This window comes from Quercus suber, unplaced genomic scaffold (genome assembly GCF_002906115.3).
Source record: "Quercus suber isolate HL8 unplaced genomic scaffold, Cork oak 2.0 scaffold_452, whole genome shotgun sequence".
Classification (NCBI taxonomy): Eukaryota; Viridiplantae; Streptophyta; class Magnoliopsida; order Fagales; family Fagaceae; genus Quercus; species Quercus suber.
The window spans coordinates 279,654-302,231 of NW_027069903.1; the positions used below are offsets into that span (position 1 = coordinate 279,654).

Below are 22,578 nucleotides of genomic sequence, written 5' to 3' on the forward strand. Positions count from 1 at the left end.
GAATGACCCTAACAAGGTACCAAGATCAGGAACTTAAAAACAGCATCAATACACTCCTCACCAGGATGAGCTCTTTTGGAGACAGAGGTCAGGTCCATCTGGTTACCAGCAGGAGACAAGAACACCAGTACTTCCATCAAAGGGGAGTCAGGACGCAGGAAAAATCACATACATGGTGTGGAAGACCAAAATGGGGAATGGTGTACTTTGAGAGACGCATTGCCACAGTAGCTAAACAATATTTTCAAGGCCTGTTTACTACGCCAACCTAGTGAACATGGAGACCTTCTAGACTCAGTGGAAAGAGTGGTCACTCGAATAATGAACAATTCCCTGCTTGAGCCATATACACCGAGGAAGTTAGGGAGCACTTTTCCAAATGCATCCCTCAAAGTCTCCGGCTCGATGGTATGTCCCCATTCTTTTTTCAAAAATACTGGCATATAGTTGGGCATGATGTTAGTGAAGCTGTTATTTCAGTCTTACAATCGGTCACATGTTGCATAAGATGAATTATACTCATATGTGCTATCCCAAAGAAACAAGACCCCAAGACAATGGCAACTACAGACCCATCAGTCTTGGGAACGTGGTATCCAGAATCTTATCTTGTTAGCTAACCGGTTGAAGATTGTGTTGCCTAATGTTATATCAAATGCACAGAGTGCCTTTGTCCCTGGAAGGCTTATCACAGATAATACAACGGTAGCATATGAGTTATACAAGGATGAGGAATAGAAGAAAGGGGAAGAAGGGGCAAATGGCAATTAAATGGATATTAGGAAGGCATACGACCGGGTGGAGTAGACATTTTTGCGCATGATAATGCTAAAGATTGGGTTGGACCCAAGATGGGTTCATATGCCATGGAGACAGTTAGTACACTTCCTACTCGATATTATCAATGGGAGCCCAAGGGTATATCAAACCATTAAGGGGTATAAAACAGGAGACCCACTTCTCCATACTTCTTTTTACTATATGCGGAGGGGCTTTGCCCTATTACGGAAAGCAAGCAAACCACAACATAAAAGGCTTATGACCAGCCAACAAGGAGTGTGCATTTCTCACCTTTTGTTTGCGGATGACAGCTTGCATTCTGCGAGCAACTGTGGAAGAGTGCCAAAACCTACTTACCCTTTTGGAGAAGTATGAAGTTGCATCGGGTCAAGCCATAAAAGCAAAAGACTTCTCTTTTCTTCAGTAAGAAACAAGACAGGATGTAAGAAATACTTCCAAGGATGTTAGGGGCAAGAGTTATGCATGATTGTGAACATTACCTAGGCTTGCCCATGACATGCGGCAGGTCTAAGGTTAATACGTTCAAGGAGATCCAGGAGAAAATATCAAAGCGTGTAATGGGGTGGAAGGAGAAGTTCTTTTCTAAGGCGGGCTGAGGTACTCATTAAGACGGTGGCTCAAGCCATTCGACATACTCTATGAGTGTGTTCAGGCTGCCTAAATCTATTTGTGATGGCATCAACTCTTTGGCAAAATATTGGGGGGACAGAACCATGAGAGTGAAAAATCCACTAGATTAACTGGACTAAACTATGCTCTCATAAACGTAATGAAGGAATGGGGTTCTGGGATCTAAATGCCTTTAACCTGCAATGCTTGCAAAGCAGGCCCGAGGTTAATCCAAAATACACACTCCCTTTTCCACAGAGTATATAAGGCACGTTATTTCCCTCGAAGCTCATTCCTGAAAGCAGAACTAGGCCCCAACCCTTCCTTTGTATGGAGATCACTACTGGAGGCAAGGGATATCATCATGGGGGGTTAAGTATGGAGGTAGGGGATGGAGCACGATTGAAGTCAAAAAAAAAAAAAAAAAAAAAAAAAAAAAAAACCACAACCAGAAAGAGGCAGAGTGAAAGGCGGACAGAAAGGAGAGGGAAGAGGGTGAGATCAACGACGGCCTCGGGGTGAGATTGACGAGATCGAGCGTAGGTGAGATCAAGCGTGGCTGGAGCGTGGTGAGATCGAGCTACGTCATCGTCGTGGGTGAGATCGTTGTCGGAGCTACGCCGTCTTGGCTGGAGCGTGGGTGAGATCGAGCTACGCTGTCGTCGTGGGTGTGAGTGTGGGTGAGATCGTCATCGGAGCAACGCTATCCTAGCTGGAGCGTGGGTGAGATCGTCGTCGGAGCACGCTGTCGTCGCTGTCGGACTAGTTGAAGAGAGAAGGAACTGGAGAGTGAGATCGAAGAGAGAGGGAACCAGAGAACCAGAGAGTGAGAGAGAAGAGAAGAAAAAATGAAGAGAGAGGAGAGAAAAAAGTGAATATAAAACAATTTTTATTTTTACCACATCTGTCCGTACCGTTGCAAATTTGCAACGATACTGTAGACATGTGGTATAAGTTTCGAGATTTGGCACATCTCATAATGCTCCATTTTTGTGTTTGGTGTGGCAAATGTGCCAAATATTTAGCATTTGGCACATTTGCCACACCTGTTGTGGATGCTCAGTCAATCCATTTCCTGAAAACCTTCTACTTATAACGTGATGTCACCCCTGCAGAGCCGGCCCTAGGCCATGCTATAAGATCATTTTCAGCAGATTCTCTAAATTTTTGTACTGTTAGGAGAGTAAACAGTGACTTTTACCTTTTAGCTACTCACTTTTTCAAATACACTTTTCAATAGATTGTCTATCTTATTTAAATATTATTTCTTCATTCATTTTTTTTATTATCATTTATTCTTTCTATATTCATTCCTAACAATTATATTTTTCCAATAAAAAGTGTTATATTCACAACATTTTTCACAATACTTTTACATGAATCACATCAAAATCTTTTGTGAAAAGTTGTTTCTAATTCTAATTTGAACTAACCACTGAAATTATTTTTTACTCATCAGTATTAGCTAATAACAATCTATTACTTAAGATTTATTGTGAAAATATTATGGTAGCATTTCTTAATTGTTATTTATTATTTTTTATATTATTTTTCCCTTCACACCATCTGTCATCCATACGATTCTTTTTCTTTTTTCTTTTTTCTTTTTTTCTCTTGGAGTTTTTCTCTACCACACATGTATTTCATTCCTTTCCTCTATCTACCTTCTTTTTCTTTTTCTAGTTCATTCCCGATCATTTCTTCAGCTGTCTCTCTCCCTCTTTCTAGAACACTCTCTCCTTCTATATCACACAAACAAATTCTCTCTCATACACACATAGATCACCGACAGAGAAGTGGAGGTCGGTGTTCTACACAGATCGGCATTCTACATGTTTTTTTTTTTTTTTAGTTCTAGTTTGATTAGTTTTATTTTATTGTTCAGATTTCATTAGGCTTATGAGAAAGATTGTTTTTGTGTTTCAAATCTTTCGATTGGGTTTTGTGTTTTTGTTTTGATTGTGTTATATTACCGTTGAGATAGAGAAGCACGAGAGAGTGAAGAATGAAAGAGAAGGAATGGGAGAGAGAATATTCAACTAGGTATTATTTTAAGGGATAATATTGTTTAGAGGTGCTACAGTAATTGCTACAGTGTTCTCTACTTGTAGAAAAGCACTGTAGCAACTCTAATCTAAAAAATAGAGATGGAGAGTGAGTTTTTGAGGTGAACAGTTGGCTTTTCTCTCCAAAAAAATAGATATAAAGAATCTGCGGGAGATGCTCTAGGGCCCCCTAACATAGAAAGGCCCCAAATTAAAATGGGGCCAGTAAGGAAAAAAAAAAAAAAAAAAAAAAAAAAAAACTAATTAAAAAAAGAGTGTGTAATTTGTACATTTCTTTTTATCACATAGGTCTTATAAATTGGTATCTTCAATCACAATAAATAATTTAATATTCATTTATTCTTTTCTTGAAATGTCACATCTGTTTATAAGTTTTTTATAGTAAAATTTGTAGTATTTTAGCATTTTCTTTCCAAAAAAATAATTATGAATTAATAAAAATACAACACAATTACCAATTCACCATTAAGTGAATGAAAAATGCTAAAACTAATAGAAATTTTATGACAAAAAATTTACAAACTGATCAAACAATATAATAAATTAATGTTTTAAATAACTTTAATTTATTGATGACTCGTCAGTTTGTAAAATTTATACAGTAAGTATCATTAGCTCACTTTGGATGAATTAGTCTTATTAATTAGTAAGAATTAATAATAGATTTGAAATAAAATAATTATAATATAAAAAATAAAATAAATATCATTTAAATTATATTAAGATATAAAAAGACCCTTTTAAAATTTTCACCTTAGGCCTCAAATTATCTTGGGCCAATCCTGCACCCCTTGTTACAAGTTTCAACCAATAATGGTTAGAAAGCTAGATGATCTACTCTAACATATTATTGGGTCTATTAAAAAGGTATTTATACTTAGAAAATCAAGAATGAAAAAGAGGCATGCTCCTAGTTTTTTCCTCCCTAATTTCATTAGTCTATTAAAATAATTTTATCCTAAGAATTCAAGCATAGAAAAGATGCATGTTCTAAGCATAATCATTGGGGATAAATAAAAAATTGCGGGAACCATTAGTTTTGATAATGGGTTTGACAATACCATATACTATATATTTTCTTTTTCTTTTTCTTTGCAGATATTGTGTCGTTTACTTTTTTAAATTCAAATTAATACCATATACTACATTTTCTTTTTCTTTTTCTTTTGGAGATAGTGTCATTTACTTTTTTTTTATTCTAATTAATGGTTCAAATCAGTCTAAGTAACGGATCATGACCAATGTGGATTTAATAACTATACAACAAATCCTAGCGGTAAGAAAAAAAATTTACCACCAGGATTTGTTCTGAAAATATTACAAAAATGTTGTAGATTTAGCACTTCAAATATTTAAATGAAGTAAAGTTTAAAATAAATAATCTAATATAAGTGTTTTGAGAGGTGGTTAGCTAAAAATTCGGAAAATAAGTTATTGTCCTAAAATAAGAAGAAAAAAGTATGGAATCAATATCAACTGAAATTGTTATTGTCCTAAAATCCCGGTAATAAGTTGCTACTGGTTTTAACTTGAACCTACTAATGAAATTATTTTTTTACCTATCAATAACAAAGTGTTACTAAGGATTTGTTGTCAAAATGTGGTATATATAACATTTCTTTTAAAGTAATATAGTAAAATCTTCCTACAACGGAGAATTAATAGGAAGTCTAATGTGAGAATACTATTTTTGGGATATTATCCGAAATTAGGAAACCTAATAACGATGTATGTATGCATCCCACTTGATCCATAACGACCACCGCTCTCTTGCCTATAAATAAATAAATCAATACTCAATAGTATATCACATTTTCATTAAGAACTAGAAATTGAAAAAGTTCACTCTGTCTTGCATTGAGATAAAAATGGGGTTTAGTAAGTTTTTGCTGGCTATATGCTTCTTGGGGTTAGCCCTAATTCATGTCTCCCTAGCCCAAAACTCTCAATCTGACTTTGTCCAGGCACACAATGTTGCTCGTGCCAAAGTTGGTGTTGGTCCAATTAGATGGAACAACACAATTGCAGCTTATGCTCAAAATTATGCTAATACGAAGATAGAAGACTGCAAATTGGAACATTCAGAAGGGCCCTATGGAGAAAATCTTGCTGAAGGTTATGATACCTTTAGCGGAGTAGATGCAGTGAATTTGTGGGTAGCTGAGAAGCCTAACTATAACCACAATTCCAACAAATGTGTTGGTGGTGAGTGCTTGCACTATACTCAAGTTGTGTGGCGTGATTCTGTTCATCTTGGGTGTGCTAGAGTCAAGTGCCACAATGGGTGGATGTTTATCATTTGCAGCTATGATCCTCCGGGTAATTATTATGGCGAACGTCCTTACTAATTATAATTAGCGATTAATTTATTGATTACTCATATTTGAGTATGTTGCTCTTGATCAGGAGTGTGTTTAGTAGTAACCAAATAAATATATGTGTACCCTTCTAATTTATATATATATATATATATATATAAAATAAAAATGAAGTCACTTTTATTATCATGAAGAAGAAATTTGTTTTTTACACTTACGTGCCATGGTGGCCATGCCAAGGTAATAAGTCAATTTTCTAGTAAGGAAATAAGTCACGAAATGGTAGTTAAGCAGGAAGGGTAAAAGAGAGTATGGAATTAAATCTTGGGTCTTGAGCCAACAATATTTTACAATGTAGAGTGTTTTTGTTTTGAGTCATCCCTTCCCTGGCCCACTAGAGACATGTGAGCGTTTCTTATATTTCATCAAAATGAGGTCTTAGCTTAAGAGCAGTTAGATGTAATTACAAGCAAGCCAAAGCGCACCGTTTCCTGAAGAAGGCAACACTTAAGTGAAACGGTGCGTTTCCTGAAGAAGTCCTTACTTAAGTGAAACGGTGCGTGTAGTATGAAACGCTGCGTTTGATTTAATCACAACGCAGTCGTTTTATGCTTCAGTCTTCTTCTTCTTCGTTGCTTCAGCATTCTTTTCAGGCTTCTTCTTTATTACTTCAACATATATATGACTGTATGAGTTTATGCATGGCTGATCTTTTCTTTTGTGGTATGAAAAGAAGAAAGGAAAATCTAAGATTAAAAAAAAATGCATTATGTTCTTGGTCACGTGAACATCGTTAATAATGACAATATTAAGATAGGAGGAATAGAATGACAATATAAAGACAGGGCAATCGTTAATTCCATTTCTAAGAGCTTTTGTTAATCTCGTCAAATCATGGGTGCTTTTTGCCATTTACGACAACATTGTCTTATTCTATATGAACATTGCCTTTGGTTCAGTCAGCTGTTGTCCAATATGGTAAAATTCTATGGTGCCATTTCTATGTTCATGAGTTATCGCATTGCTACGAGTGCATAACAATAAAGTTGATTTTTTTTTAGGGTCAAAACCCTTGAAAATAGTATTAAAAGCCCTCAAAAGATATTATTTTGAGGGTATAACTACTCTTGATGACTTTTGAAACAAATTTCCTTGAAATGGAAATTTATACCGCCTTTGTGACCCTTGAAACCGAAATTTCAACAGCTTACATGACCCTCAAAACAAATGTTTTATCTTTATTAAGGATTGGTTACCTTTGAAAATTTTAAAAGGAATAAAAGAACAATAACTTTTATTGAGGATTGGGCCTTTTTTTGAGGGTCTCCCGACCCTCAAAATAAGGTTTTTCTCTTTTAAAAAAATAAAAAATAAAAACCTACAGCTTTGCACATAGACTTTAAAGAATCACATATTAAAAAATCTATATTATACCAAAACACAAATATCAAAACAAAATTCAATTAGCTTTCCAAGTTACTCAAGGAACTTAGTATTTTAACTAGATAAAGGAAAAAAAAAAAAAAAAAAAAAAGAAGGAAGAAGAAGAAGAAGAAGAAGAGAAATGAATCAATACAAGAACCATGCATGATCAAAATCCTAATCTTAATATTATTCTAATTCAATGCAAAACAACCTGATATACTAATGTTTAAAAGGTCTCACATAAATGATTATGCCTTCTCTTGGTAGTTCTCAAAGACTGATGCATAGCGACCAACTTTCCCTTGCATTAAGAACTGTAAAGAATAGACAAACCAATTAATCATACACTTGTTAAATAGTTGAGGTGTTTGATTGAAAAATTGTCATACAATGAAATCCATATTGACATGTGATTTTCAAAATGTAACATATTTTTGAAAAAGCAAATAAATGATGCATATAAATCATTGTATTAATTTAAATTATAGACATGAATAGTTCATTAACACACAAGTACACACACTTACCCACTCTGTTTTGAACTTAAGGCTTGGTAACAATTGTCGTGTGACTCTGATCAGTTCATTATTTGTTTCATAGTTACAAAGAATATTTATTTGTTTCACTCTGATTTTATTTATTATTGAATCTAATCTTTTCTACCAAAAAAAAAAAAAATGGAAAAAAGAATCCAATTCCGTTTATATAGCTATGAATATCCTCAATATTTGGTCTACGTCATTTACTCAAATTAGACAAGCTAGACATCATATATTCAAAAAAACAGTAGTCCATAGAGTGCCGTAATAATTTTTCCCAAAAGGAAGGGCAAAACATTAATGAATGTACCCAATTATTATAGTTAAAAAGGTTAGATCTTTTATCATGCTGTTTTTGAGTAAATGATTGTATGTGTAGCCAATGCTACAAAAAAAGCAATTACAAACCAATTTAGCTAAAGCCAAGTATGTAATTCTAACATCTTTCTTCCTACAAGTTGACAGAAAAACCATCATAATGGAACTACAATAACTGACAAATTATCCACGCTACCTTTCTCAAATGCTGTATTTACTAGGCATTCAGCTAACGAGGATGAGGGCGAGCATGAACTTGAATCATGTATAAGATCACATACATCTTGCGGTGTCATGCTTTCAAAAATACCATCAGAAGTAACCACCAAAAATCTATTATCGGCATCTAGAGTTTGCCAACCTGTCACTTCAGGTTCAGCTATAACACCAAATCTGACCAAAATAGAATGAAAATACAAGCTCCATTATACTTGCAAGGCTATATAGATGTTAACATGAAATAGATAACAGAATTGACAGTGAATCATAACAAAGCGGTTAGTCTCAAAACTTTTGAGATTGGTTTTTTATTTCTGGATGGAATAAAAATAGAAAATCAGGTAATAAAATATGACAAACTGAGAAAATAAAGGAAAATTTAGCTGCATTCAAGTTAAGAAACCCACCTCTTTTGGTACACATCACTAATGGCTCGGGTCACAGGAAGTTCAGCATTGACCCTAAAGAGTGACGATGATACCATCAGCTGCTTCAATTCGAGCTCTTTCATCATCTCTACCTGGACTATGATCTTCTGTTAGTTCAGTAGCTGAAAGACTGGCTGTCAAGTTACCTGTCATTTTCATGTTAACATACAGATATTCAATTATTAGGTTAAAATAAGGTAAAGTTTTATACTCCTTTACTTGATGTACAACTAATGCTTAGGAAAGTCCTATTTCAGGTAAGAGCATTAAGAGAAAGGAATTTTTTATGATCTTAGCACATATCTAGTAGACACAACTAATTTCAACTCAAATCAGCTAAACCTTTCTTCCCATTAATTAGGATTATCTTCTGGATGCAACTGGTTGAAGAGTCAATAATCAATATCACTACTTAACAAAAAAAAAAAGGGAGATATCAGAGAACCAGTACCCTGACTAGACTGGATTTTCTTTGTGCATAAAAGGGCCTTTGAGTCACCAACATTGGCAATTAAAATCTTCCCGTCAAGAGTTTAAGCCATCTCATATTTTACGCAATTTTGTAAGGCAAAGAGTGTCAATGATCACCTCAAATGCTACTGCTTGTTTGACTTGTCTTAGGTTACTAGCACTTCCTCAAAAGGGTACAGGTATAGAAGATGTTGTTAACAATATAAACGCGTTTTGATATATGCAGGACACAAATAACACAGGATTCCTATAATCTAATCCCAAAGCAATAGAGTATATATACATTCACTCAAAGTAAATTGGTTAATCAAGGAAACAAGCAGCACACCTTCTGTGCATAGGCATTAATCAAGGCATTGTACATTGTGGAAGGTGGCTTCAACCCCTTAGACTTCATAACATCCAAGCACTTCATAACATCGCGTCATCAAACCTCCCCGACTTTCCATAAATATCAACCAATGTCGTGTATGTAACCACAGTAGGCAACTCCTTTGCCCTATCGTGGCATCCCGACTTACAATGACAATCAATGAGCGTGTTCCGCGTAACAGTATCGGCTCAATCCCCTCCGATAACATCCGTTCGAACGTGGACATAGCATGATCAAGACAATTGTACTTTCCAAAAGTATCAATCATCACATTGTAAAAATGCCTATCAGGCCTTATTCCACTACTCTTCATTTCCTTCAAAACCTGAAACGATCTTTACCAATATGACCATCAAATACTGCCATAACACCAACTGTACCCTCCCCAAGCCCATTTTTGCCTGCATCCAAGTCAAGCTTCAAACAATAACTTGTCCACATCAATATAAACATCTAATGTTTTCTGTCAGTTTGAGATGTGATGCCCCTAAAGCAGTGTTTCTTCAAGATATGAAACCTTACTTTGAGTGTCCTGTTATTGGAATCATTATAAATTTATATTATTACCCTCTCTCCTTTTTTTTTTCATGTGTTACATCTGAAATTTTTTGAACGTGAACATGCAAACTGGTAGCTCAGTCTTATTTTGAAGAGATCCAGTGGAGATCCCACTCAGAGCGTTCAGAAAGGCCACCTTCGTCATTTGCCATCATACGCGACAGGGATACTCCATATGAAGATGAAATCAAGATAACAAAAATTGCTAAACAAATTAATGAAATTTTAAAGCCTTCCATTATGAATTGGATAATAGAATTTTACTACTGAGAAAAAAGAAACCTCAAAAGTCATACAGATAAGATTCTAAACTGCAAAAACAAACAAACTAACTAACAAACTTAACTAACAATGGGTAAGAAATTGCATAGGAATTAAAAAAAAAAAAAAAAAAAAAAAAAAAAAAAAAAAAAAAATACAATAACTGACAAATTATCCACGCTACCTTTCTCAAATGCTGTATTTACTAGGCATTCAGCTAACGAGGATGAGGGCGAGCATGAACTTGAATCATGTATAAGATCACATACATCTTGCGGTGTCATGCTTTCAAAAATACCATCAGAAGTAACCACCAAAAATCTATTATCGGCATCTAGAGTTTGCCAACCTGTCACTTCAGGTTCAGCTATAACACCAAATCTGACCAAAATAGAATGAAAATACAAGCTCCATTATACTTGCAAGGCTATATAGATGTTAACATGAAATAGATAGCAGAATTGACAGTGAATCATAACAAAGCGGTTAGTCTCAAAACTTTTGAGATTGGTTTTTTATTTCTGAATGGAATAAAAATAGAAAATCAGGTAAAAAAATATGACAAACTGAGAAAATAAAGGAAAATTTAGCTGCATTCAAGTTAAGAAACCCACCTCTTTTGGTACACATCACTAATGGCTCGGGTCACAGGAAGTTCAGCATTGACCCTAAAGAGTGACGATGATACCATCAGCTGCTTCAATTCGAGCTCTTTCATCATCTCTACCTGGACTATGATCTTCTGTTAGTTCAGAAGCTGAAAGACTGGCTGTCAAGTTACCTGTCATTTTCATGTTAACATACAGATATTCAACTATTAGGTTAAAATAAGGTGAAGTTTTATACTCCTTTACTTGATGTACAACTAATGCTTAGGAAAGTCCTATTTCAGGTAAGAGCATTAAGAGAAACTTGAGCTTATTGGAAGTTGTACTAAAAATGGTGAACTGAATTTGAGTGAAAATAACATGTTGTTAAGGAAATTGTTTAATACTCTTAACTCCTTATCTATATGCATCTCTGGTTCTCATTCTTTCAACCCTTGTCTCACTTCTCATGAGACACTCATTCCAAACAATCATTTCGTTTGAATGAGGAAATGTTCCTGTGGTTGAGCTTTTGCTCTTTTGGTCCTTAATCTAATTCTTTCGATCTTTGTAGGACCCTTCATGCATTAGATGTTTCATTGACATGCATTTGTGCATCATGCATCTCTTTGTTTGCATTTGATCTTACTTTTATGCCTTTGTTTTGTGTGTGTAAAAAAAAAAAAAAAAAAACAAATCTAAAACTATATAAAAAGTGAAAAATTCAAAAAGTTTGATCGTATATGCTTGAGCACATATCTCATGTAAGTTTGGCCTAGTACCTTCGTACTAATAGCGTAGTGCATTTATGAGCTTAGCTTGTTTTGTATGCATCTTTATCTGTGTGGAAGAAATCTTGAAAATTATGTGTGATTGTTATAAATAGATCTTCAAGCTTGTCATGAATGATTGATCAATAGTCTTGATGGTCTTGATACTTGCGTAGACTTGTGCCTATATCTCTTCCCACTTTATTTTTTTATGTTTTTGCAAAAGAGCTCACCAAATGTAAATCTTCAAATGAAAAGAGATATTGAGCTGCAAAAACCTGTCGCACATACTAGTATTTGACTAGAAAAAAAGGAAAACGACATTTTAAATTGAAATGTATGGTGCTCAAAAAGCCAAAAGCTCATTCTCAAAATTGAAATATCAAAAATTTCAAGTACCGATCTCAAAATGAGATGTATTGTTAAAAAATGATCAAATGTTGTGATTTGTATAGAAACCAAATGAAAAGCTTCTAAGTTTTGTAATCATTTTCTTGTGGAAGGTTATATATGTTCAATTCTATAATTGAGATAGATCACTTAACTTAGTGCTTATTGTGTATGACTTGATTGAATTGATCATTGAAACTTCACTCTAGACTAAGAACTATTTCACACTTGATCCATACACACAACACATAAGTTTAATGTTCAATGAATGCCTATTTCATTTGTGTATTTGTACATGTTCAAATGTGATGTGTGTGTGCTTAACCATATGTGGTTCAAACCAAAAATATTTTTGTTCTTTTTGTTTGCTTTTGGAAGTGATTTGTATCACCTATGTTTTTCAAAGTTTTTCAAATTATTTTTGTGTGAAAAACATGTTTTCTAGGTGTTTTCGTGACTTATTTCATGTTTAAGTTCAGTCACAAGTGAAAAGGTCCAATTCTCAAGTTTTTCAGCTTTGGATAAAGTTTTGTGGTTGTTTCGCGACTATTTCGCGAGTAAGGCTTACCTACGAGATACCAGCGAGATACCTGCAAAATTTTCGCGGGATTCTAACCAGCGAGATACTAGCGAAAATTTTCAGATTAGTTTTTTAAAGGGCATTGCGTGGATCATTTTTTTAAAACGCTTCTCATGTTCTCCCAAACCCCTGTTTTAATGTTTCTATATCAAAACCCAACTAAATTCAAGTGCTTTTCATTCCATTAACATTTCTAAGATAATTTTTAATTCTTTTCATTGATTTTGATCCTTAGATTATGTTTTTGGGGGGTTTTATGTTCATAGTTGGAATTTTCTCAAATGAGAGTTGGAAAACTTAATTTTTGTTAATATTTTTGATTGGGCTTTGTTTTAAATGATTATTTGCTTTGGTTATTGGCCCCTTGTGGCAAAAATAACATGTATTTAAGCAAGATTTTCATATGTTCTTGCATTGTTTATCATACATGTGTAGCGTGTGTACTCTAAGTGTTTGATAAAATGTCTAAATGACATTTTCTCGTTGTTTTGGACTCCGATGAGTACCAAACTTTGGAGATCACCATAATTATTCATGTTTATCATGTTTTAATCATTGGTTGTGTGTTTTATACACCTTGCCCCATGAGTGCTTTTTCATGCATTGATCATGCATCTCACATGCACACTAGATGCACCTTTGTTGCACACACTTGAACACTTGACATGTTTTTTCATTCACTCATACTAGTTAAGTCTTTTTAGACCTTTAGCACATAGAACATGTTCTAGTGTCTTTGCCATGCCTAGGTTTATATCATGTTCTATCATCCTTAGTATGTCATGTTCTTTATGCTTTGTAACATTTTTTAAAGATGTTTTATTTTACGTTTGATCTTCATTTTCTCATACATCTTGCACCCGTTATGCATCATCTTTTACCCTTGTTTATATCTTCTTTTCTTTCCCTTCTTCCTCTTGATTAATTTGTCTATTCATAACAAAAAGGGGGAGAGTATTGTCATTTCTATATGACTCATGTGCACACTCTTAGGGGGGGAAATTATACATTGTGCACATTTGTAGGGGGAGAAAGCCATAGGGGAGATACATAAACCAAGGGGGAAAAGTCTTTTTTTTTTTATTTATAGAAAACCTTGGTTTACTTTATACTTGTTTTCTCGTTGCTTTATGGTGCTTTGATATACTTTATTAATCTCATTGCATTGTGTTTATGTGTTGGGACACACTTGTGCCCTTGTTGGATCTTGTATCCTTAATGCAAACACTTTGGTGTTTCGCATTGGTTTTGTGTTGGACATGCATTTATCCTTATGCTATTGTGCTTTATTGGTTGCATGTTCGGATGATTATTTGCTTTGCTTCATGATCATTGTAGTCATCTCCATATGACTGTTTTGTGTATAATCAAGTTGCTCATATGTTTCACATTGTGTTTACTTGATCGCATTTTACTTGTTACATTATACTTGTCCTTGTATCACTTGATTTACCTTGAGGGTCTAATGCGTTTTGTGCAAGTGTTTCAGGTTATAGGAATCTTGTTCCAAGTGCATTAAAGATTTTAGATTTAGGTGTGAGTGAGTTTTGCCATTGTTTCTAAACTCACGTTTAAGTCTAGAGTCTGTTATAGGGTGTTTTGTCACAGAATAGTCAAAGGGAGAGATTGTAAAATTGTGATTTACAACTATGTTTTATGTTGGCTTTATTCCATGACAAAAAGTGTTGTAATTGCTTTAATTTTATTCCTTGTACTTTGTGGGATTTTATTGTATTGGGTTTAGTATGAAGTTGGTGAAGACTCAAGCAAAAATGAATAATCCGTGGATTTCACAAGAAGCTCGCGAGAATCTAACCCGCAAAAGAGTCATGTGAGAAGCACATGACTAGAAGCTGAAGAGTCGTGCCAGGCTGTCGTTTTCACGAGTGTCTCGCGGGTAAGGCCTTTCCGCGAGATAGTCGCGAAACATTCTGCTTGGAGAATTTTAAAAAGTGACTTTCTTACCCTTCATCCATACTATACATACCTTTACCCATAAGGCCATTCAGATAGAAAAACCCTAGATAGGTTTTCTACAACACACACACAAACACACACCCATCTTTTTGAGAGAGAGCTACTCATCTTTAGTGAGAAATCATTGTAGCCTACTCTCCATCCCTCTCCCATTGACATACCTTGAGAGGAGATTTGTACCAAAACACAACCCATACCTATTCAGAGCGTAGAGAGTGTTTCGGAGCTGCTGGAAAGCATTGGAAGAAACCAAAGATGGCAAATGCAACATGGAGCTTGTTGCGAGATCCAGAGAGCTAGACAAGACAGGGTTCCAAGAAGATTTGTTGGAGTAGGAGCTTGGAGGGCTTAGGTACATAGGGTATTTTAGGCTTGGAGGGTCTCTTACTCACCCTTGTATCCCAACTGATTTTCTAGTGGATCCATTTCCGCTTGGAGGGCAGCGGAGAGGTTTTTTGCCAAGTACTTCGGTTTCCTCTTCGATAACACGTCTCGGTGTTATCTATGTTTGCATCTCCCTTCTCTACTCTTGTTCATTTCATTTTTTACTGCTGTGTTGCTTTAAATATGGATTAGAGTAGTTGTCTTGCTTATACGCTTGTGTTTACACTATTCCGCACTTAGTATTAAGTTAGTGTAAAATCAACCAAGCCGTAATTTTAATTTGGGGGTCTAATCAGCTCGTGCGTTTTCGACACATTTCCGAGCTTTCATATACTATAAGATGAATAATCAATAAACACAATAGACCATATTACCATAGTAAACATGATGAAAAGTCAACTAATTTAGTAACCACTTTGAGCATACAAAAGAAGACCCAAAACCATTCCCAAAAAAATAAAAATAAAAGCATTATGTCCTGTTTGGTTGCTAGGAAAGAAACCTCAAATTGTTTTGATTAGGATTTTTCATTATTTAAGAAGTAGAAAAACAAAAAAACAACAATAAAAAAAGATTCCACTTTACATTTTGTTCATAACAAGACTGATGGTTGTACCTGATCAATAGGGCTTGATTTGAATCTGAGAGAAATGATTCAATTGGGACTGTTGTAGTTGTAGAGTGAGTCAGTAATCTTTCCACATAGAACCTAAAAATTCAAGATTTACTTACTATTTTTCATCCAAAATCCAAATAGCAAAATTAACCAATAATTTAAGCTCAAATCAAACCAGAATGTACAAATAAATCCCAAAATCCTCTCCAATACATCATTCTTTTCCTACAATTTTTAGACAACCAAACAGATTCTCGAATGAATCAAAGAAATTTAATAGAACTCAAATTTCAGCACAAGTTAACGGTTAGGGATTCGAGCTAGAAAATTTACCAATTGAAAACACCAACAATAAATTATTAAAAAAAAAAATTTCAACCCAAAAAAAAAAAAAAAAAATCTTAACAAAACCGATACAATACAAACTCATTTATTTTCCTATGATTTCTCAACAACCAAATAGATTTAAACGAACTCAAATTCCACCACAAAGCTAACGAATTGAGCTAGAATTTCAAAGCAATTGAAATAAATATAACTGTTAAAATAAATAAAAACTCAAACAAAGCCTATTCATTTCAAACAATTTCTCCAAATACAGAATCCGAGTAAATCTATAGAAATGCAATAAAATGAAAAGCCGTAGAAGGTCGTACCTAGAAGAACCGGATATAAGTGTAATTTCCATAATTTCTTGGGAAACAAATAGAGAGAGACAAACCTGTAATTGGAAAATGGGGTGGCGAAGAGTGCTCAGTCTATCAACGACTCACTTGTTGTTGGAGATGAGATAGCTGACCATCACAAATCAGCTCGTCGGAGATGAGATGAGCTCCGATCTTTGACTTTTCTGAGATGAGCTTAGATCAATTTTGGGAGAATTTTCTAAGATGAGCTCTGATTTTGAGAGAATTTTCTAATTGTGTGAGCCGTTTTTGAGTGTGGAGCGTGAACAAAAATGAGTTTTCCTTTTGTATTTTGATTTTGGACTTTATTTCAAGGGTTGCGAATTTTGAGATATCTTCTATGAAAGGTTGTCATAGGATGCGTTGAAAAGTGTTTAAATTTGGAGGTAAAATTGGCGCTGGAGTGTAAAAACTAGCCCACCTAATTTTAATAGATTATTTGAGGGTTGTATAGGTTTATTTTGAGGATTTTAATGACCCTTGGAATTAAGCTTATCACACCTAGCCTTGCGCATTTTTTGGTGATGGTTTCGGCACCTTTTAGTCAACCCTTGAGAAAAGTGGGTTGAAACAAGTCAAGTTTGTTGTAGCATTCACCCATAGTACTTGTTATTAATTAACCAAAAAAAAACATATGATAAGTTGTGATTTATATTTTTATTGTTTTTGACCGAACACAAATCAAATATCTCATCAAAGCCATCTTTTTTTTTTTTTTTTTGGGTGGTCAGATTTGAATCACATCAGTAATTGCAAATATGTGAGAGTACGTCAAATGTAATTATATAAATGTGGTATAATTGAAGACTAGGTTAGGCTAGCCTTTCAGTTTACCTTAAACCTGCTAAGAATAGCAATTCAAAAAATAAATAATAATAATATCACACACTTTACAATTGGCTATGATATGATGCCTTAGCTTGTTGCGACAGTTTATTAAAAAGTTTTCATTTTTTAATTAGGAAAAAAAGTCTAATATATATATATATATATGAGGGCTGCCATCACTCTTGTAAATTGTATTCTTTAACATTTTCAAGTGAATTAAGAAAAAAAAAACATTATACCTTATTATCTTCTAATCTAAACATGGCGTGTAGCGTAAGGCCCTTAGTAAGTGATGTTTGTTTTCCACTGGGCAAATAAGAAAAAAATGAAGTTATGTTTGTTTCACCAGCAGTGAATTTACTTATTATTATTATTATTATTATTTTGATAAAAAATAGGCAACTTATATTAAGAAGAAGATAAATTCAATACATCGTAAGTAAAGACAGACTTAATCATACTGGAATTTTCTATTCAAATTATAAAATTATCAATTTCCTTAGTAAATTGTGCCAAAAGCTGTATTGGTTTGTTTCCTTGTCTTTTCACATGTGAAAACTGAGTAGCTCTAGATTCTGGAACTGCCCCCGAGGTAACATCAACCTTACTAAATGTAGTCTTTACACGCCCCAGAGCTTTTACTTAACCAAGGCTGGCTCAAGGTATTGTGGGGCCTAAGGCGATAATTTAAAGTGAGATTTATTTTTATACTTTGAATATTAATAGAATATTTATTAACTTTTGGTTTTTTTATTCATTTAAAATCTATTTTTTTAGAAAAAAATTACAAATTAAAACGAACCCATCACATTATTCAATGACTATACAACTAAAATAAACAGTATTTATTAAATGAAGTAACCAAATACTAAAAATTTATGATTGAAAATTGTAATAAAGTTATATATTTGATATTTCTAATAGAATATGAGTATAAACTTATTACTAGTTTAAGATTAATGAGTTTTTTTTAACATTTATGTGTAAGAGATTAAATGATTGATCCTCAATAAAAATATTTTTCTTTAACTGGTTTTTCTTTGATAAAAAACAACTACTTTTTATTTATTGGTGAATATTTAGGGGCTTAATTAATACTTTTAGTGATACATGAATATCTCTATTGGTAAAAATTTAGGGGCCTTTTTTTATTGGGGCCTTAGGCGGTTGCCTATTTGACTCACCCATTGAGCCGACACTGTACTTAACGCAGCCTATACATGCCTTATATGATCATAGATAACAACACCAACATTTTGCTTAACATCAACATTTTGCTAGCAATGCAGTAAAGACAGTAATGAAGTATTGAATTTACTTTTCCTTTTGAAGGAAATAAAAAAGATTCCTAAGTTTATGATAATATTTTTTTCCTGTGATTGGTGATAATTAGCTATTGACCTGACCTTTTCTTTTCTTTTCTTTTTTCTTTTTCTTTTTTTTCCTTTTTGATAAGAATGTTGGTAAGCTTTCATTAAACTGGGCTGAAACCCAAATCAGATACATCATTAAGAACTTGAGACACAATTATAGGGGGAATATCTTCCACTCAGATAGTACATTCAGAAATCTCTTTGGCGTGTTTAGCCATGAGGTGAGCTGCCTTGTTCCCTTCTCTGCGCGTGAAGGATGTCTTCCAAGCTCTAAACTTTGGCACCCAAGATTTTATATCAGTAACAAGTTGCTGGATCTGAATAGGGCCCGGGTCATGGCTGGCAATGGCATTCATAACAATTTGGGAATCCCCTTCAAGAATAATCTCCCTAAGGCCCAACTCCCAGGAGAAAATTATGCCAATCTCAGCAGCCTTGGCTTTAGCGTCCAGAGCACCCAATGGGTATGGGAGTGTTTTGCTAAGAGCTCCCATTATTTGGCTTTTATCATTCCAAACCACCACTCCAATCCCACACTAACCCCGCTCCTTGAAAACAGCCCCATCAACGTTAGTCTTATACCAACCTAGTGGAGGTGGCCTCCAAAGAGTGGGGACGTGGGACTAATGGGCATTAGAAGAAAAACAGTGGGTTTGGAACTCTGCCAAGTAGACTCTTGAAGCCTCAAAAATTTGCAAGGCTGTTCTACTGGTTTCCCTATGTCGCACTGCATTTCGATTGTTCCAAAGGAACCATGCCGCTGTTGCGAAAGCTTCAAGGTCTTGGGCTGGTTTTGCCTCCATTATGCACCAAAATAGGTCCATGAAGTTTGGTGGGTTGGCCATAAGGCCAAGGGCTTTGACACTAGCCATTTGCCAAATTGCTACGACAATATTGCAACTCCAGAATGTATGACTTGCTATTTCCATGCCTTCACACAAGTTGCACTCCACTTCCATTGGAATCTTGCTGTCTTTGAGCTTAGTCTTAGTTGGGAGGATGTCTTTACACGCTCGCCAAATAAAGTTTCTAATTTTGTTTAGGTAATGGAGCTTCCAAATTGCTTTCCATAGTGAATTCATCTTGGTGTTAATTTGAGCATTCCCCAACATTGATCTTGGACAATTGTTTGTGGCTTACATGGTAGGCACTTCAGACTGAGAACACCCCATTGGTTGTACCAGACCATACTCTATGGTCCTCAGGGAGAGTGGAGCTCAGAGGGATAGCCAAAAATAGTTGAAGCCTCATGGGGAAGCAAAATGGAATTAACCGACTCAGATTTCCACACATCTCTTTCTTTATCAATTAGAGTACAAACTTTCTCATTATACATCATGGGTTTATAGGAGTCAAGACCTTGTATGTTTCGGGGTTGGGGATCCACTTGTCACTCCATATCTTCACTTTGTCTTCATTTCCAATAAACCATCTAATTCCATCTTCCACCATGCTTTTAGCAGCCAAGATGCTTTGCGAAGTAAAAGATGGTATTTTGCCGAGTTGAGCTTAAAGGAAAGACCTGCCAGCAAAGTACTTGGCTTGGAAAACATGGTGGAAAAGAGAATTTGTGTTTTGGAGGAGACGCCAACCTTACTTAGCTAGGAGAGCTAGGTTGAAGGCTTTTAGGTCTCTAAACCCCATGCCGCCCATATCTTTGGATTTACACAACTTGTCCCAAGAGACCCAAGATATTTTACGTTCATCAAATTTTTGTCCCCACCAAAATTTGCTGATTATAGAGCTAAGTTCTTTGCAAAGCGAGTCAGGAAACTTGAAGCAACTCATGGTATATGTAGGAGTGGCTTGGGCAACCGCCTTTATGAGGACTTCTTTACCAACAGAGGACAACAGCTTCCCCTTCCAACCAGCAATTTTTCAGCCAAGTTGATCCTTAATCCTGTTAAAAGCCTTTTTTTTTTTCCTTAGCCAATTAAGGATGGAAGGCCTAGGTATCTTTCATGTTGCTTGATGACTTGGGAACCAAAAAGATTTTTGATTTTAGCTTGAGTAAAAGTCCTAGTGTTCTTGCTGAAGAAAAGGGAGGTTTTGTCCTTATTGATTTTCTACCCAGATGCAGCCTCATAGTCATGGAGAACACCCAGACTCACTAACATTCCTTTTACTGGCCCGACAAAAAATGATGCTATCGTTCGTAAAAAAACAAATGAGACAAACGCGGAGCACCCCGGCAAATAGAGATACCCTTAATAGGCCCCAACCTCTCTTTTCTTTGGAGCATTGCCGAAAGGCCTTCTGCACATAACAAAAATAGAAATGGCGATAACGAGTCCCCTTGGCGAATATCCCAAGAAGGGATAATTTCACCTTTTGGCTCCCCGTTGATTAATACAGAGTAAGAGATAGAGGTTATGCACATTATGATAATAGAAATCCACCGGTCATGAAATCCTATTTTCTATATTACCCTAGCCAAACATTCCTATTCTACTCTATCAAATGCTTTGCTCATGTCTAACTTGATTGCCATGAGACCTTCCTTTCCCTTTCTTCTCTGTTTGATATAGTGGATTGTCTCGAAGGCAATTAATACGTTGTCTGTGATGAGTCTCCTAGGGATAGAGGCACTTTGTGCTTCACTAACAATATCAGGCAGGATTTTTTTCAGGCGATTTGCTAGGACTTTGGCTAAGACTCTATAAACCACATTGCATAGACTTATGGGGCGGTATTCAATGACTTATAGGGCGGTATTCAGGATTTCTAAGTCTTGGATAATGACCTAACAAAAAAGCATATGCTTTCTAGATGCAGCTTAGCACCAAAGTAAAAAAAGTAAAACAAATCATTATTATTAGTAGTGTTAATTTAAAAGTAGGCGAAAATACTATTTTGATCCTTACATTTTGGGGTCACAGTTAATTTAGTCCCTATTATTTTCAAATTGCAATCAATTTGGTCCCTATCGTTAATTATAAACGAAAAATGTCTAGGTGGCATACGGTGTACATTGTTGGTACACTTAAAGCTGACGTGGCTGCCAAAATAATAAAAAAAAATTACCACATTAGCATCTGAATTTAAGAAAATTAATTTATTAATTTTAAATAAATAAATTATTAAAAACCGAAAATAAATTAGAGTTTAGATCTAGGAAATCTTGAACATAGATTTTGGTATATGAGTTTCAAAGGTTGATTTGGGTTTTGATTTTTCTAGGTTCATGTTCGTTCATGTTTAGGATAATTTCTAGATCTGAACTCTTTTTTATTTTATTTTTTTGGGTTTTTAGTTTTTATTTTTAATTTTTGTAGAATTGATAAATTAATTTTTTATAATGTAGATGCTGATTTGGCAATTTATTATTATTATTTTAGCAGCCATGTCAACTTTAAATATGCCAACAATTCACATCGTTTGCCACCTAGACATTTTCTATTAGTACTTAGCAGTAGGGACCAAATTGATTATTAACAAAAGATAAGGACCAAATTGACCATGACCACAAAATGTAAGGACCAAAATAGTACTTTCACCTTAAATGTATAAGCCACGGTTGACCCAAATACAAAACCACGAAGAAGATTTCTCAAGTATTATTGTATTAGCTTAATAAGGTATATATAATTGCTACTTGCATTATGCATTACGATTGTATTGTGGAATAGTCCAGGTTAGCAGGTAAGGCATGAAATTTCTGAAACAAGAAATATTCCAAGTTCGTTACAAATATTTGGAGGTAATGACATAAATATTCCAAGTTGTCCTGGTGCATGGTCATGGTTTACTTGTAAATGAATCCTTATTTTAAAATTTTTAATCATCCTAACACGGCAGTACTTTGAAACTTTGTCAAGGTCCCTAGCTATGGAAGGGGATCTTATATCCCAATCTAACACTGAGCCATGTAACTAGGTGTAAAAAGACACTTTAGGTCGATGGAACCTCAACCATGCACTGATGCACACTGGAAAAGTTTGGTACGTAATAGTCACCTATCTTTCATTGGGTCGCAAGTCACCTATCTTTTTACTAGCATG

General features: G+C 34.8%; 2 protein-coding genes across 2 annotated transcripts; one reads left to right on the top strand and one right to left on the bottom strand.

The window, feature by feature from the left end:
- Positions 1-5,301: 5,301 nt before the first annotated feature.
- LOC112017595 (basic form of pathogenesis-related protein 1) lies at positions 5,302-5,918 on the top strand. The gene has a single exon (XM_024050055.2). The coding sequence runs from the start codon at positions 5,345-5,347 to the stop codon at positions 5,822-5,824; it is 480 nt and encodes a 159-aa protein (XP_023905823.1). The 5' UTR covers positions 5,302-5,344; the 3' UTR covers positions 5,825-5,918.
- Positions 5,919-8,231: 2,313 nt separating this feature from the next.
- Positions 8,232-19,071, bottom strand: LOC111999609 (uncharacterized). Its single transcript, XM_065762326.1, is given in 8 exon segments — positions 8,232-8,469; positions 8,703-8,759; positions 8,761-8,869; positions 9,181-9,253; positions 9,716-9,892; positions 10,656-10,753; positions 11,075-11,167; positions 18,765-19,071. Coding segments are annotated over 8 exon segments (1,152 nt in total).
- Positions 19,072-22,578: the final 3,507 nt, after the last annotated feature.

What these genes read in the sequence shown, in the direction of transcription:
- LOC112017595 (XM_024050055.2), top strand. Translation starts at nt 5,345, where the DNA reads ATGGGGTTTAGTAAGTTTTTGCTGGCTATATGCTTCTTGGGGTTAGCC.